This window comes from Phascolarctos cinereus, unplaced genomic scaffold, assembly GCF_003287225.1.
Source record: "Phascolarctos cinereus isolate Bilbo 61053 unplaced genomic scaffold, phaCin_HiC Scaffold_9;HRSCAF=440, whole genome shotgun sequence".
Taxonomy (NCBI): domain Eukaryota; kingdom Metazoa; phylum Chordata; class Mammalia; order Diprotodontia; family Phascolarctidae; genus Phascolarctos; species Phascolarctos cinereus.
This window is the reverse complement of record NW_027556402.1, coordinates 187,970,804-187,989,116: the sequence shown is the minus strand read 5'-3', so window position 1 is coordinate 187,989,116 and position 18,313 is coordinate 187,970,804. Positions and strand designations below refer to the sequence as shown.

Sequence of the window (18,313 nt, the reverse complement as noted above, 5' to 3'; positions counted from 1 at the left end):
AAATGAGACATTTGGATTACATATTCCACCTCTAACATCCTATGATTCTATGAATAAACTATTACAATTGGGTACTGAATTTGGTTGCGAGTTTTAGAGGGGCTAAGACAAAAAAAAATTTTGTTAGGATATACTACTTTTGGTTTTCTAATAAGAAAATATATACAAATTTAATTAAATGCAAGAGTTGCTTAGAGCCCTGAGAGAAGAAGCGTCATGCTTAGGGTCACAAAGCCAGAATGTATCAAAGGCTGGACTTGAACCCAGGTCTTCCTGGCTCTAATGCCAGTTCTCAGTGTCTATGACCTATTGCTTCTCATAAACAGGAATAATATTTACATTTACATAATTTCACAAAAGAAACAAATACATTGTTCATAAAGATGAATCTTATATTAACCCTCTATATAGGAAGACATTTTTAACACTGTTCCTATGGAACTTGCCCCTTCTTACTAACATTTTTTTCATCAAACATCATATTTTAAGGGAACCAAGTAAGGATATTAAATGGAATAAGCTCATATGTTGGTTTTCACGGGAATACAACCTATGCTTAAAGAGTATATTTTTGTATATGCATAGGAATAAATCCAGCACCAACCTTTTCCCACAGATTTCACAGATGTAGGGCTTTTCGCCAGAATGCCGACGTAGATGAGTCTGTAGATTACCTGCCTGCAAAGAAAAGAATGCAAGAGTTTTAGAAGGACTCCATGAATTCAGAAGGATACTTACAATTGATGATGGAAAAAAAAAATCAAAATGTCAGCTCTAGCTTCTAGTCTAAATTATGGCCTAAACACAGAAATTGAGAAAGGTCCCTTGCTGCAATTACCAAAGAGCAGTATAAATTCTACTGGAGTAGCAGTAACTCATTAACTTGCTAAACAAGTGGCATAAGTTAGATTCTTGATACTTGGTCAAAATTTTGCAAAGTAACTCCTTGCCTAAAGTATATGGCAATGTATGAAATACTGGGGATCTATAGATACAAAGACCCTGCTGTCAAGGGGCTTACAATATAATGTGATAAAAAAAATATGAAACAAGAGGCAGTGAGAAGTGCAAAGGACAGGCTTATGTAAAGTTTTATTAGAAATCTGAGAAAAGAGACAAAGCCCATTTAAAAAGGTGAAAGCTAAGCTGGGGACCTGAAAGGGGGGAGGCACTTCAACAGATGAAGTTTGTTTGTTTTACGGTTTTGTTTTTTTTTTGTACTGGAAGGAAGGGGTCCACTGTAGCATTAGGTAATGGTACGAACAAAGGGTCACATGGGGAAAGGCACGACAAGAAAAGAGAATAAAATCCAGTCTGGCCGGAGCCTAGAGTACACGTGAGGATGAGACTGAGTGGAAAAGGTAGGTAAAGCACTGTCATGGGCATCTCTGAATGTTAGGATTAGTTCATACGTTAAACACACAGTGAGGAACCATTGAACAATTCTGAATAGTAAAGAGCATTCCTGGTACATTATATGAGCAAAACTGTAAAGGACGGATTGGAGAGGAGACAGAGTAGAAGCAGGAACACCAGTAAGGAAACCACTACAATTGTGTAGGAGAGAAGAGATAAGGGCTTGTATCAGATTAATTTCAGTGGCAGCTGTAAGGACGGGACAAATATAATAAACAGTATGGAGTAAGATATAACAACACTTGATTACCAGTTGAATGTATGCTCTGAGAGAGACGGAGGAGTGAAAAGATGAATGAGATAATAAGCCTGGAAGGACGGTGATGATAATGAGAGAGAGACAGAGACAGAGAGAGAAGAGAGAGAGAGAGAGAGAGAGAGAGAGAGAGAGAGAGAGAGAGAGAGAGAGAGAGAGAGACAGACAGAGGGAGGTACAGATTTGGCTGGGGGTGGGGAGAAGAGTTTGATTTTGGACGTATACAGTTGAAGTATGAGCTAGAAATCTATTTCCACTCTGGGTAAGAGAAACAAAGAAACCTCTATTTCTCTGAGGCGCAAGCACAGGGGAGGGGAAAATAAAGAGAGGAGAGACAGAATGCCTCATCAGACCACATCTGGAATGTCGTGCTTAGTTCTGAGTAATATTTTAAAAGGGTCTGCATAACCAGGAGGGTGAAGGTAAATGATGTCATATACTCTTTGGAGAAAGGAACTGGAGCTGTTTAGCCTGCAAGGGAGAACTTGGGGGAGCTAACTTCAGGTACCTGAAGGGCTGTCTTGTGGAGGACAGATTAAACATCTTTTGCTTGGCTCCAGATGACAGAATTAGGATTAGTGGGCAGATTGAGGGAGGCAAATTTCAAGCCAACATCACAGAACTAGCTAACAGTTCGAGCAGCCCCCCAAATGGAATGGACTCCCTCAGGAGGCAGTGGAGGTGTCTGTGCAGAGGCTGGGCAGCCAATTGTCAGGCATACTGTAAAGAGCGAGTAGGGGTCAGATGCTACAATGACTCTTGAATCTCTTCCATCTGAGACTACATAGTTCTAGATTCCTAAGTGGCATTTCAACTTTTTTCTCTAATAGGATATTTTTAATAAAAGAAGCTACTTTAATTTTAACATAATATTTCCTTGATAAGCGCAGTTAGTTCCATTAGATGGGTTTATCATTTTAACTTTTCTACTAATCTACAAAATGGCAGTTAATCAGCCATGCAGCTATTTATATTTGTTCCCCCAGAAATGTTACAAAGTATAATTCAAGTCAGTGGAGATAATAATGTTCACGTAAAAATCAACATTAAATTGCAAAAAATACAGTAAAAACAATACTACAATGGTATCAAGAGTAAAAAAACCAAAACCAAAAAACAAACAAAAAAACACGCTGCACCTCTTTTTTGCCTCTAATCACAATTTAAATGACTTCAAAAAGATATCTTGTCTTGGCACACAACTGTCATAATTTAGCAAAGAAAGTGTTCTGAATGGATCATCTTCCCATTTTAAAAAAATTTTAAAATTACTATTCTGTTGCTGAGAAATCAACCGGAAAAACAGAATCCAGAAGTCATAATGCGCAGGTAGTTATTACCAGAGATGATTCACAATAAGTGGACAGTGGAACAATAGCCACAAAGAGTCTGTTTCAACTGTAATGTTCGTTAAAGATACGTATACAATTCATATGTATGTTAAATGTTAGCAAAAAAAGTCTAAATTTACTCTGAGTGGACATGCACACATTTTTAAAAAATACTTAAATATTATGTAATGTATATAAAACTCGATAAAATTCTGTAAGATGCTTTTTGGAGAGGAGAGGAGTCTGGACCTCTGATTCCATTGGTATGGGAAGCTCCAAATGTGGAAACTTCCTCTATCAGTACAGACTGACAAGCTATTAATGGCTTTGTAGTTAAAGGGTAGTCTGGAAGTAGGCACTGAAAGGTTAAGTTGTTGTCCCATCAACACATAATCAGAGTATGTAATTTTTATAAATGCCAGGAAATGTGTTTTGTGAAAAAATATAGCTGGCCTGCATAGAACAGTATTACAAGGAATCTTTACAAAAATACGTCGTTTGTCTGGAAACAGAACATTTAATGAGTTTCTATTAGTAAGAGGATGTGATATTACATCTGGAAGATCAATCTTTTTTGTATTAAATTTAAGAAAAAATTAAGCAATTATAACTATCTATGAAGCGCCATCTGGTCAGCTATTATTTTATATTACCCTGTATTTTGAAAGCCAAAAATTATAACATAAAATTATGAAATCTGCTATGGTTTTATTGAATCTTTTGATTTGTTTTTAACTGTCTTTTTCTCTTAAATAAATTATATAACAATTGATTAAAAAACCCACATCTTCCATTTAAAATTGTAACATGATAATATCAAAAGGGCTTAATTTTTCTTAGCTATTTAATACTGGAAATTTATTATGAATTTTCTTAATTTGTGAAAATTATCCCTACAGCTATATCACATACCAATTGTATTGCTACATTACTTCCTTAGTGCACAGATTTTATACTTGAGTGCTCCAAGATTCTGGAATTTCATTAGTGTGGACGTTCCCTCCACTGATGCTGATAATAAGCCCTCTAGGACTTTAGTCTTCCAAAGTTACTGTGGCTAAAACCATCCTGAAGCTGCAGCCAACTTGGGGAGCATCTCTAAGCACATCTGGGCTGTTCTCCGACAACAGAGTGGCCGTACATCACTGGACCTAAAACGGAACATTTCTAGCTTGGGAGCATCTTTCAGGACTTGTGTTTTGTCTTTATAATTTTTGAAAAACCATAGTCACCTCTCTGCCACATTGAAAGGTTAGTCAACATAAAAATCCTATCATCTTAGGAGTTGGAAGGGACCTCAGAGGTGAACACTTAGCCAATGCAAGAACCGTTACTGTAACTTTCTAACAGGTAACTTGCCTTCCTGCAACTTCCACCCAATGGTATTAGTTTTACCCTCTACAACGACACACAAACAACTCCCTTTGAAAGATGGCAGCTCTGCAAATACGCAAAGACAGCTCTCTTGTCTCTCATTAGTCCCCTCTTGTCCAGGCTAAATATAAACAGCTATTTCGTCTGTTCCTGATGTGCCATTACGGCCATCATCCCTTAATGGCAAACTCCCATTTGCTAATGTCCCTCTTAAAATATGGTTGTTGTTGTTCAGCCATTTCAGTCATGTCTAACTCTCCATGACCCCATTTGGAGTTGTCTTGGTAAAGATACTAGAATGGTTTGCCATTTCTTTCTCCAGCTCATTTTACAGATGAGGAAACTGAGGCAAACAGGGTTTAGTACTTGCCTAGGGTCACACAGCTGGTATGTGTCTGAGGCCAGATTTGAACTCACAAAGATGAGTCTTCTTGACTCGAGGCCCACCACTCTATACACTGTACCACATAGCTGCCCATAACATACGTTACCCATAACTAAAGACTATACTGCAGATATGACCTGGCCAGAATGAAACGGGATTATTATTAGCTCCTGTGAAACGGACATTATATCAACTAATGAAGGGATTAAACTTGCTGTTTGAGCCACTGAGAGTAGAGCAGGAACAATGAGTTGATGGTAAGGGACATATCTTTTCTCAAGTTAGGGGAAAATGTTCTAATAATAAGCACCATCCCAAAACAAAATGGACTACCTCAATGCATAATGAGTTTCCCATCACTGAAGGATTTCAAGTAGAAGCTGAATGACTACTTGTTATGGATGTTATAGTAGCAATTCATGTTTCAAATATGGGCTGTACTAGATAACCTCTGTGGTCTCTCCTAATTCCATAATTCTATGATGCCAAAGATTGTGCCAGCTGCATCATATAATGACTTTGTGGTTAACTAAAAACTCCAGATCTTCAAGTAAAACAAAATTAGAATTTTAAAACAACTTCCAAAAAAACAATTAGGATCTTACCAATAAAGCCATTTTTCTACCTTTAAATTTAGCAATGCAGCCAGAATCCATTCTAAGTCATTGCTACCATAGCAAGCCTTCATGCTAATCACGAGGGAGTCTTTAAATCCATTAAGTTCATACAGATTTACTTTAATCCATAAAAGACTGTTCTGGTTAAGTTCTTAAGAAATTGATTATTAGATGACCACATTTATTTTATCCATTACATGCACAGTTCTTTATGAGAAAATTAACAGCTGTACCTATAAGGATTGTATAATTTAACTGTAATTTAATTGTATGATATAATTTAAAGAAAATAGATATGTAGACAATAAGTGTAACTATGAAATCACAGTCTTCAGAAATACATAGGTATCCCTACAAAGAAAGGGCAGGCAAATTAGCATAGTACCTGATGTTCTTAGGTATCAAGGCCAGTAAGGCTATCCTGGGAGGGCTTCACAAAACTGAATTTGGAACATGATCTGAAGGAAAGGAAGGGGATGGCCAGGTAGAGAAGAATTGAAAGGACATTTCATGAAAGTAATGTCTTGAGAAATGTCTCTGGCTGTCATGGAGATGTTAAGTAGGTTTAAATACCTGAGCTGGCTCTTGAAGGAGAATAAAGATAGCAGTTCACATTTCTATAGCTAGTTACCCGGTATAGTGCACTTTCCTCACAATGGCCCTCTACAGTTAGATAGCACAGGTATTTTCATGCTCATTTTACAGATGAGGAAAGAGAAATGTACAGAAACTTGTTCAATGTCACCTAGTTAGTGACAGAGCCAAGAATTAAACTCAGATTTTATGACTCCAAGACTCAGTGTTCTTTTCAGTATCCTATGCTGCCTGCCATCTAAGAAACAGAATTTTGATGGGAAGAACCACGAGGATGTCTGCATTTCAGGCAGAGGGAATGATGCGATCGGGAGGCAAAGGTGTCAGGCAAAGAGAAGTTATCTGCTGTGCTTGTGCAAGTGAGTGGTGTGACCTGGCCTGGCCTGGCTAGAGCACTGGCTTTCTACAGGCAAGCGGGGAGAGACGGTTTGGTTGGCTGAATCATTCCCTCAACACACAGTTACACAACACACATTGTGCTAGGTGCTATGGGGAATACAAAACCCAAATTAAATACCTTCTGTCTTCACAAAGTTTATTCTGTAGCAGATGTGATAAAGATACATATACACATACACAAAAAATATGAATTAAAATGTGGTAAGGACATAAAAGGAGTCTAAAGAGATATGAGATCAAAAGAGAGAGAGACAGAGAGAGAGAGAGAGCAAGCGCTTACTTCAAGCTAGAAGGATCACAGAATATTTCATTAAGGCAGCATTTGAGCTGAGATTTGAAAGTTAAGTATGATATCAACAGATGGAGCTGGAGAGACTGACACTGTAGGCACAGGAAGTAACCAGAGTCAACAAAATTGCCAAAGCAAATCCCAGGCAGACACAGGGATTCTATTTGGTAAGTAAAGAAGACTCACTAAGGCTTTTGTAGAGAAAGTAACTCGATCGTTACACTTTAGGAAGATTGCCTCCACACCTAGAATGTGCTTCCTTCTTAATTCTGCCTCTCAGAACCCTTACTTTCCTTAAAGATTCATCTCAGGGGCCATTTCCATATAAAGCCCTTCCTGATTCTCCTGGTGGTTAGTGGTTTTTCCTTCATTCAATTGCATTTGCTTATCTGTACACATGCTGTATCTTCCCCAGTAGAATACAAGTTTCTGGAGGATGAGACATTTAATTTTTGTGTCTGCATCCTCAGCACCTACCATAGAGCCTCTAACACTGTAGGCACTAAAAAAAAAATGTTTTATTGAATTTAACTTAAGGAGATTGGAGGGAAGGCAGCCAATTAGGAGGCTATTATGGTAATACAGGAATAGAATAACAAGGGCCTAACTCCTTCCACTAAGACACACTGTGTTCTCTCTATAACTTAGTGGGCATCTTCAAGAGTTGCCCAAGGTTCACAGAAGTTTCATGGCTTGTCCATAGTCACACAGCCAGGGTTAGATGTGTACTCTGACTCCAGGAGCATTTCATCCTCTACACCACACTGACAAACTGTAAATGGCACTATATTTTTCTGCATACATTTTTCTTCCTCTGACAGGCTGTAAGGTTCTTGGGGGAAAGGACTCTTATCTTATTTACCTTTTGATTTCTTCCAGTGCCTAATGCAGTTTTAATTCAACAAGGTTAGGATCACAAATTCAGAGCTAGAAAGTAACTTAGAAGCCATTTTGCAAAGAGGTAAATGAGGCCCAGAGAAGGTAAGCAACTCACCTGGGGTCACCCACGTAGTAAATAATAGTCTGGAAGTAAACCTAGGTCTTCTGATTGTAAATCCAGTGCTCTTATGACTAGACCTCACTGCCTCTCTAACAAGTGTGAAAAAAAATAAAAGATAAAAGGTTTTGAGCTTCAGTACTGACAGAATAGAGAAGAGGAAAGTCAGGAAAAAGATCAAGGTGGAGAGGGGTTCTTGGAGAGGGAAAAATGACAAGGATGATTTTAGACACATTTGTTAGGTATGAAGTAATATTAGGACAACCAGATGAAAAGGTTCAGCAGACAGATGAAAATGAGGGATGAGAACTAGAGAAAGTGATCAGGGCTTTATCTGTAACATCTTAGGTGTCAGCTTCTTTTCCATTCCCACTGTCCCTGTCTAAGACAGGCCTTTGTTATTTCACGCCGAGTCATTTCAAGTGGTATCCTCCACACCATCAGGCACATCAGTCATCAGACTGATCTTCCCAAAGTTCTGTTTTGGTCATGTCAACCTAATGCTCAGAAAAGTTTTCACTGTCCAGTCCAAATTCCTCTGGCACTCAACTTACCTTTCCAATTTTATACCTGTGCTACTCTCCGATATTCTAGCTAAACCAACATATTCATTATTCCCCAAACTAGCCTTCTACTTTCTTGCCTCCACACCTTTGTTCAAGCCATTTAAGTCCCCTTAGAATGCTTACTTTTACACCACCTTTTTATTCTCCATCTTTTGAAATCCTACTCTCCTTCAGGGCCCAGTTCAACTCTTTCTCTGATTACCTTTGCTGAAAGAGATCTTTCTCCCCTGAATTCCTATAGCAATATTTTATACCATTGATATAGCACTTATCACACACGGTTTTGTATGAGTCATCTGCATACTGTTATCTCCAACTAGATCATAAGCTTCTTGAAGGCAAGAACTGTGTAGTCTTAACTGGAATTACCCCAGCTCCTAACAAAGTTCCTTGTACATACCAGGAGATCAATAAGTATTTCTCAAATGAAAGCAAGATTTGGAAATGCCAGCTGAAATTATGGAGACAGAGTAGGTTTCTGAGGAAATCAGAAGAGAGGAGAAATGATGAAAGAACAGAAACTTGATAAATGCCTTAGAGGCAGAAATGGGTTTAAGTTAGAGGACTCAGGTACAAATCTTGGCTCTGTTACGTCTCTGGGTCTTGGGGGGTGTGTTTGCGTGTGTGTGTGCACGTGGATATTTAGATTAACTCTCCAATGTTCCTTATAGCTCTTAATTTATGATTATACAATCCATGTTTAGACAACAGAAAGAAGAAGGAGACAGAAAAAGAGAAGTCAGCATAGAGGAATATTAAGAAATCTGAGAAGAAAGGAAGTGATCAAATTGTCATATGTCAGGGAGATGTCAAAGTGTTTCTATCTTATCTCCTCAAGGAGAATGTAAGATTCTTTTAGGACCTGGATCTCTTCTGGATTCCCCCACAAACATACAAAAGAGCTTAGTGAATAGTTGGTTATTTAATAAATATGTGTTAATTTGTTCTAAAAAAAGTCACTGGCTAAGGAGTCAATTGAAGCCAGAGCTTTAATTTGAGGTGAGAGGCAATCACATTTGGCAGTCTTTCAAGGAAAGCGATATTAATGAAATGATATTGGAAATAAAGAGGTAGGAAAGAATGCTGTTGCCATAATGGTTGCCTAAGGTGATCAGGACATGAATGAGCTCTGCAGCTATGGAAGGGAAACCAAAGGGAAGAGAGGAAAGATCCTAACAGTAATGTTATACAGGAAAAAAGTATCTTGGTAGTGACCTAGATGTGAAAGATAAAAGAAATTAAGGGCTAATTGAAAGGAAGTTATAAGACTGGGGGCCAGGAAAGATACAGGAATTGCTGGTGGTAACAGACAAATAGAGCAGGGAATCTGGAGTCTTACTGTCAGGTGTATGAATGTACATATACCCTGCACCCTCCAGCAGTGGTTTTTAATCACTCCCCTGATTCACCAGACTTGGCTGCAAATAGCTTTTGGGTGTTTAAAAAACATCTACCCTTCGAGGACAAAATGCATGCCACTAGCATACTGAGAGGCACATGCTTCAGGATTCATAAGGAATACCCAAAGAGAAGTTTATGAAATGTTTTCAGCAGTGACATCTGTTTTAAGCAGTGACACTATGACATAAGCATGCTCTGTTGCAAGGAAATGACTTTGTCAGGGACAATACCCATTTGTCTGCTGAAGCACCGATATGTTTAATACAAATAATTCTATTACCTAAAAGTCATAGCTCACAAGAATAACATGGATTCACCAATTAAATAATAATTTAATTAGCTATATTTAGGATGTGTCAACAATGCAAAGAAATATATTAGGTACTGTGCTGATGAAGGAGAGGTTACAGTGAAATGACAGACTCAATCCTTTAGCTACAAAAAAGAGGAATGAAAATAAATAACAAGAGCTCCCATTTACACAGTGTTTTAAGGTCTATAAAGTGCTTTACATACATGATTCCATTTGATCCTCATAACAATCCTGCCAAGGAGATGCTCAATAAAGCTAACTATATCTCTATACTCCTCTAAAATTCCTTGGGTCCCTCTGTGCAGTAAAGAGGATATTCTGGTGCTAGAAATCTGTGCTATGAGGGCACAAACTCTAGCAGGTTCTACACTAAGCTGAAAAGGTGTTCAAGCATGGACCAGCAATGGGCTATATGCCTGTTTTTCAAAGACAACCCTAAACTGCTTTTGGGTATATGCACTACTGGTTTTACTGGGAACTCTGCAAAGAGGGGAAGGGAAAATGAGCAAGATCTAGCCCATCTTAGTATTATAAAAGTTCATTCACTTGAGAACAAATTTTCCCTCTTATCCCTTATAAAGGGAAACAGAATTTTTTTCCCTTTAAAATTATTTTTTATCCTGGCTAACTCTTAAATCCTTTAAGCAAGATTATACAAGAAAAATGCAAAGCCTTGTCTCATAAATACTATGAAGATAATTGTTTTACTTGTACTAAAAACAAGCAATTCACTCAGGTTTCCAGTAATTAGCTATAAATAAAATTTTTCCCACCTGGGAGAAGTGTTTCCCACAAATGTTACATTCAAAAGGTTTCTCACCTAAAACAAAAACAGAACATGTAAAACTGTTAGTAGTGACTGTGTAATTAGTGATGTCTTTGAAGAAGTAGCTCTTGTAAAAAGTAACACTACGATCCTGAACCTATCTCTGATGGGAAAACATAATAAAAATTTTTGTAATTGGTTGTTTCCCTCTAAAATAAATATATCTAGTCCGAAATATGTCTAATTATCATAGCCAAACAACTCATGCATTAAATTGAAAGCCCCATTAACACAAAGCACAAAGCTATTCTGCCTGGGACCCCTATTCTGAGCCCAAAAGCGGAGGTGCTCCTACCACCATGCTATCCTTGCAGTCTCTTCACCTCTTCTTGCATGAGCGCTTCCACTTCTACCATTTGTTTCTAACAAAACACTTGACTTTTCTCGAGGCCTTGAAGGCTTACAAAGCATTTTAGATACAGATCTACAGATACAGTTGGATTGTTACCATTCCTGGAGGATCCCATAAATATTCTCCTTATTTTACAGATGAGGAAACAAGCTCAGAGCAGTGACTTGCCCATGGTGTAACCCAATGGGTGAAATAGGCATTTAAGTCTAGGGCTGCTGAACCTCTGCCATTTTCTATGCATATGACAGAAGGGGGCATGGAAGGAAAAGAGAATGGACCAGCCAGAGACTGGGGTAAGGGGGAAAAATTGTGGCTTCCTTGACCTCAGTCTGAATTAACAGATTATTTTTAGTTTTCATTATTAGCTGTGGCCTTTTGCTGGTACAAAGTACTGATTTTAAATCATGCTGTGTGGATAGCTGTGGGGGACAAACAACATCCTATTTCTCTCATTGCCCTCATATTAAGTTATAGCTCATCAAAATATATTGCCAGAGAAAAGATGGTACATTTCCTATAATGTGCCCTCATCTTTAGAATTAAATTTTTTTCTTCCTGCTCTGGTAAAATTGTAGTTTATTGGTCTAGTAAAACTACAGTTTACTGACCTAGGTTTATGATGGAAATAATATGTTTTTATTTGTAGCTCTTCCTGAAAGTATAGGTTAGCTTTGTAGATGACAGAAAATCCTTGATCTTTGGCTATTTTCTATTCATTTTTAACTCTAAATTTAATTCTACAGACATGGCTGGGATAATGTGATAATAGGTTCAAGGATAAATTAAAACTCTATTACCAGAAATATAGTATGAAAATTGGGGTCACATATGGCCCAGGCTCATAAATGATCAAGGTCAATGACCATTCTTAATAGAGTACCACATATATCAAAAGATTTATTTCCTTTTTGACAAGACTCTTTGCATTAATTTTGATCACACTGCTATTGCCATTCAAGAGATATGCCTTCAAAATACAAAATAGAATTTTTTGCTGCTTCTGCAACTACAAAGATAAGGTTTTCAAGATCGTGTGTGTGTGCATGCGCGTGAGCGCACATGTGAGAGAGAGACAGGTAATTAGGCCTTTGAATTTTTTTTTAATAATTTAGAGGTACAAAAGCAAAAGTTTTTAGGACAGAACCTAGGGTTAAAGACAACTTTGCTTTTCTTTATTTTTAGGATAGAGTAATTTCAACCTAGTAAACAACAAAAGAACTAAATCAAGACCTGAGAATTCTAGGGGATAACAGGAAGAGAAATATCATATCAAGTGATGTTTCTTGTATTGACCATAATCATATACTTATTTCCATAATCATTGTCATGAAAACATCCTAAACACTTAACACCTCAGAAGCCCATAATATGCTCGTCATATCTTTTTGAAATGTTTATCCTAGGGGCAGCTAGATGGCGCAGTGGATAGATCACTGGCCCTGGAGTCAGGAGGACCTGAGTTCAAATACGGCCTCACTCACATAAACACTCACTAGCTGTGTGACTCTGGGCAAGTCACTTAACCCCAATTGCCTCACTAAAAAAAAACAAAAAGAAATGTTTATCCTAAAGTAATCAACTTTAGCTATAGGAAGGCAAGGTACAATTTATACAACTATTTCATAACACTTTGTTTTTTAAAAGATCAGACCATTTTGAAAAATAGAAGTGGGAAATTATATCAGTTGGCCAGTTTCAATCTGTATATATTAGCTTATAATAATTTTCATTTTTAAATTAAAATTTAAAAACTGGTCCATCTAACCAAGAGTTACCAAGATATCTGAAATGATCAGATTTGACCATGAAGAAATCAAAAGATTTTACTTTTTTCATGAGTTAATTGTAAATTAAACAATTAAAAATAAATATTTCTTTTTAAAACTCAAAAGGTCTAAATATTAACATGGAACAGAAATCAAATACGATAAAAAGATGCCACCTTTTCTGTTCAGGGTATGGAGAACCGTTTGTAGAATTCTAAGATTTAGGAACTGTACCTGCAAGCTAGAAGTGAAAAAAGGAAAAGGTGGCCAAAATGCTCCTCTGAGACGCCTCTCAAATAACCTTTGCAACCATAAGCCTCATCAACAAACAACAGGAAAACCTCTCTTAAAAAATGTGAGCAAGTAACACTAGCTAGCGAGCATTCACCACTGTGTGCTGAAGGCACTGTACCTGTATGTGACCGTCTGTGAAGCTCCAACGTGCTGGGATGTTTGAAAGGCTTTCCACATAGCTCACAAGTGTACTGTCTTTGCAGCTGCAGCGTTTGTGTCTGGTCTTTCAAGACGACAGTGCCCTCAGTCCTTGCAATTTCAGCAACACAATCAAAATGCTCTGAACTGATGATTTCTTCACTTTCTTTTTCTTCAGTACCTTGACTAATAGCTTTCTCTACGGTGCTTTCACTAACTAAAGGTGACTCTGCTATTCCTTTTGCTAAACTATGATCTGCTTTAGCTTCAGATGATTCTTCTGCAGACTGTTGTGATTTTAGGAAGCTTAGTTTCTTGAGGTGGATAGCTTTTTTCAATCTCCTCTGTTCAGCAGGCAGCAATGATGTGCCATCGGACTCCAGATCTGGGGCGGCTTCATTCAAAGGCTGGGCAAGGAAGTTAGAAGGGAGGTGTTCAGAAGACTCCAAGATACATTCAGAGGGACTGACAGTACAGTCATGGTTTTCTACTGGGTTAAGATCTGTAGATGCACTGAAAGCAAAGGGCTGCTCAATGACTCGTTCGTGACTGGAACAAGAAGTTTGTTTATAGAACTGTTTACTGTAAAAGTTTCTAAGTTTGTAATAGTAATGTGACTGCTTAAATGGAAGTTCTGTACAGGTGCCACCTATAGCATCAGATGTCTGTTTTGGTCCTTCACCCGAAGAATTCTGAAGATGAACTGATTGTGGTCCGTGGGAAGGCTGGCCATCCAAAACCTTATGAGGCTGTGTACCTGCTGAACACTCTTGTAGTAGGTGAGGAGGGTAGTTTTCACTCATAATACCATTAGAATCAGCAGCCAGAGCACTGTGCAGGGAGAACGCACTGTTACAAGGCAAGCCGGGTGACTGCTCGATAGCAGTAGATTTCAAAAATGCGTGACACATGTTCAATACATTTTGTACTTGTAAACACTGTGCTATGTCCAACATCGTCTGTATGTTATCTTGGTTAAGATCCAGGTGAGAAGTGTACATGAAGTCCAGTATCTGCCCTATGCCTCCTACATTTTTTATATTCAAATGAAAAACATCATTCTTCTGGCCCGAAGAATTCTGAAATAAAGTCCTGATGAAAGAAAATATATCTGTTTACAGTGTAAAAGAACACATCTACACTAACAATCTTTGCTTACAAATAATATCCAAATAAGCCCATGTTAATAATTATCATCCTACAAACACCAGGGTTGAAAACTTACTAGTTTTTAAAAATCTCATCTTTCTAACAATTCAGGCAAATTAACATAACTATCAAAAAGGAGGGAGAAGGTATCACTGTGAAGGACACATTTTAAATTTGCAACTAGTTTTTAAAAATCAAACTATAATGTGAATCACCGACAAAAAGCACGAGATGATGGTTAAAGCCAGTCCTGGAGTCAGGAAAACCTGGGTTCAAGTCGTGCCCCAACACATCTGGGCTAGGTGACTTTAATCCCTTAACCTTAGTGCCCCAGGCAATTCTCTAAGATTATAGTTTACAGAAGATCCTTAATCCTCACTGTAGAGGAAATCTGCCTCATTAGAATAGCTCCCTAGGCAGATGATATAGGTTTGGACAAAAAAAATATAGATGACATTATCAATAAGTACAGAAAGGTTTGAAGATAATTTCTAAGGAAAACAAAATCTACTTAGTATCTACATATATAAAACTGTCTCATGTAGCATAAATTTTAATGACAGTACACAATATCAAAAAATATATTTTTTTCCTATTTAGTAATCACATGAACTTTCAAATTACCATCAATTATTTCAATGTACAAAATACAGATACACATATTTCTATTTAGAACATCCTACTGGAATGCCTTAAAGAATATATTTTCTTTAGGATATATGAGAAACAAAGACTAAAATGTTTTAATTATGTTTTTTAAGTACACAACAAAATTTCCACTGGTCTGTTATTGAAGTGACAGTTTATCAAAAAAGCACCAGTGACAGGTGTTCAATTATTAATCTATTTATTTCCAAAGAATATGAATTGTTTTTCGATCACTAGAATTGTTCATTAGAATAGAAAACTTTATAAAGCATTTCACAATTATTTTTATTAATAACTGAATACTACTTTTATGACACCATCTTAACTATTGAAAAACATTTTAGGTAAGAAGCTCACAACATTCTTTCGGACAGATTTGTATAATTTAAAAAGGAACAAAGTTGAATGTAATTTAAGTAGATAATGTTATTAAAGTGAGAACTCACACCTAGGTATTTTGGTTTTAAAACTGGTTCTTGCATATGATCACATATGAATTAAGCCCAAAACACATACCTAAAATACTGACTGAAAGAAGCTAACACATTTTTATGTGCCTTAAAGCAGACTCCTTTCACCACCAGCATACAGTCACAAAGAAGGCCTTGAATACGCTGCTCATGAAGCTGCTGAAGAAGGTGGCAGCTGTGACTAGCAACAGGGTCCATGCTAAATCATTCAAAATACCTAAAATAAAAATTAGAGTAAAAATATGATTAATTCACAGGAAAAAAAATTCACATGAAAGCTCCAAGAAAGAAACTCTTGAAAGGCATTAAACTCGATGCTTATTTATTGGAACAATCTCCCTTCACAACAGAAGATCAAATGTTTCTGTCACAGGAAGTTGCAATAAGAGCATGTTACCATCATTTCAATTCTTATATTTAGCCCACTTGAATACACAAGAGAAAAATGTTCAAATATTTTAAAAAATCTACTCTGTCCTAAGAAGGTGATTATGGTTAATTTTTTAAAATTGAGTACCTACACATCTGTCCTTGTCCCTGCTCTCAAGGGGTTATAATCTTATTAGGAAGACAAGCTATTTAGTTAAACAGCAAGTGAACATTTAAATAATATGAATGAGAAAAACAGAAAACATCACACAAAGCAGTATGTAACTATCAAGTGAGCTAAAAAGACAACAGTACTTTATGAGTTAGGAGATGAAAGATCACTTCAGGTTGGGGTACTCAAGTAAATAATTTTTTAAAGTATTGCATTGAACTGGGTTTTCTCTATATTTTAATTTTTAAAATTTTTTAAAATTAATTTATTTTGATTTATCAACAATCACTTCCACAAGCTTTTGAGTTTTAAATTTTTCCCTCTCTCCCTCCCCAAGACGGTGCGCAATCTGATATAGGCTATACATATACATTCCTATTAAACACATTTTCACATTAGTCATGTTTTAAGGAATAATTAGAACCAATAGGAGGAACCACCAGAAAAAGGAAACAAAACAGAAGAAAAAAAATAGCAAATAGTATGCATTCAGACTCCATAGTTCTTTCTTTGGATGTGGGTAGCATTTTCCATTGTGAGACCTTTGGAGATGTCTTAGATCCTTGCATTTCTGAGAAGTGCTAAGTCTACCAACGTTAGTCATCGCTCAAAGTGGCTATTACTGTGTACAACGTTCTCCTGGTTCTGCTCTCTTCCCTCAGCATCAGGCCATACAAGTCTTTCCAGGTTTTTCTGAAGTCCTCCTGCTCATCATTTCTTATAGCATAATAGTATTACATTACACTCATATACTACAACTTGTTCAGCCATTCCCCAATTGATAGGCATCCTCTCAATTTCCAATTCTTTGCCACCACAAAAAGAGCTGCTATAAATACTTTCGTACATGTGAGTCCTTTTCCCATTTGTATGATCTCTTTGGGATATAGCCCTAGAAGTGCTATTGCTGGGTCAAAGGATATGCATGTTTTTATAGCTCTTTGGGAATAGTTCCAAATTGCTCTCCAAAATGGTTGGATCAGTTCACAACGCCACCAACAATGCATTAGTGTTCCAATTTTCCCACATCTTCTCCAATATTTATTATCATTTTCCTGTTTTGTCATGTTGGTCAATCTGATAGGTGTGATGTGGTATCTCAGAGCTGTTTTGATTTGCATTTCTCTAATCAATAGTGATTTAGAGCATTTTTTTCATATGACTATAGATGGCTTTAATTTCTTTCATCTGAGAACTTGACAACAGCTTTCTAAGTGGTCTCCCTGCTTCTAGAGTCTCTATTCTTCAACTTGCCTCCAGTTGCTATAATAATCTTCCAAAGGCACAAGTCTGACCATGTTGTTGTAGCCCTGCTCAAAAACCTTCAGTCAATCTTCATTGCCTATTGAATAAGATGAAAACCCTTCAGTCTAGTTTAAATGTAGTCTTCCACAATATGGCCCCTGCCTACTTTGAGGTTATTTTAGGCTATTCTTCTTTACGAACTCTGCATTCCAGCCCAAACTAGATTAATAGCTATTCCCTGAACTACTACTCCACTTTCCACCTTCTTCAACTCTTCCAAGTTGTTTTTGATGTCTGAAATGCACACCTTCCTTACCTCTGCCTCTCAGAATCCTTGTCTTCCTTCGAGGCTTCTATGGGTTTCTCTACATGAAGTCTTCCTTAATCCCCTAGTTGTTGATGCTCTCTCTCCCTCTTTAGTTTTCCTTGGAATATACTTATTTGGATGTATCACGTTCCTCTCCTCAGTAGTAAGAACTGCTTCGCTTTTATCATTATATCCCTAGAACTTAACACAGTGCCTTGCACACCACAACTTAATAAATATTTACTAAGTTGGACTGATATCCAAGTGGAAATGTCCTAAAGGTGGTTGGAAATACAGGCCTGGATCTTACATGAGACAGAACAAGAGATATAAATTTGGGAATCAGCATACAGAAGTGACAGTTGAAGTCTTGAAAGCAGATAAAGTGTCTGTAGAAGTTAAAAAAGAAAATAATAGAAATTTCCATGGGAGTAAATGAAAGATGTGAAGAGCATCTCTCCACTGGCTTCTTGCTATCTATTTACAAAATATGCTGTTTTCCCCAATTTCAAAAACACTTCTTTAAACCCTTCCATCACTCAATTATCATCCCAGCTCCCCCTTCACTACAGAACTTTTGAAGTTTTCCATCTCTCCACTAGCTCTTATCTTAAACCCTTGTAATCTGTATTCTGATCT

At 37.2% G+C, this 18,313-nt stretch overlaps 1 protein-coding gene across 1 annotated transcript in view; it reads right to left on the bottom strand.

The window, feature by feature from the left end:
• ZBTB49 (zinc finger and BTB domain containing 49) overlaps nucleotides 1-18,313 on the bottom strand; it is a 42,048-nt gene that overhangs the window by 13,831 nt on the left and 9,904 nt on the right. The window contains exons 2-5 of the mRNA XM_020992087.2: nucleotides 15,628-15,798; nucleotides 13,295-14,406; nucleotides 10,712-10,758; nucleotides 605-678 (exon numbers count right to left, since the gene is read on the bottom strand). Coding sequence (XP_020847746.1) covers nucleotides 605-678; nucleotides 10,712-10,758; nucleotides 13,295-14,406; nucleotides 15,628-15,779 — 1,385 coding nt within the window. The 5' untranslated portion in view covers nucleotides 15,780-15,798. The remainder of the gene's footprint in view (nucleotides 1-604; nucleotides 679-10,711; nucleotides 10,759-13,294; nucleotides 14,407-15,627; nucleotides 15,799-18,313) is intronic.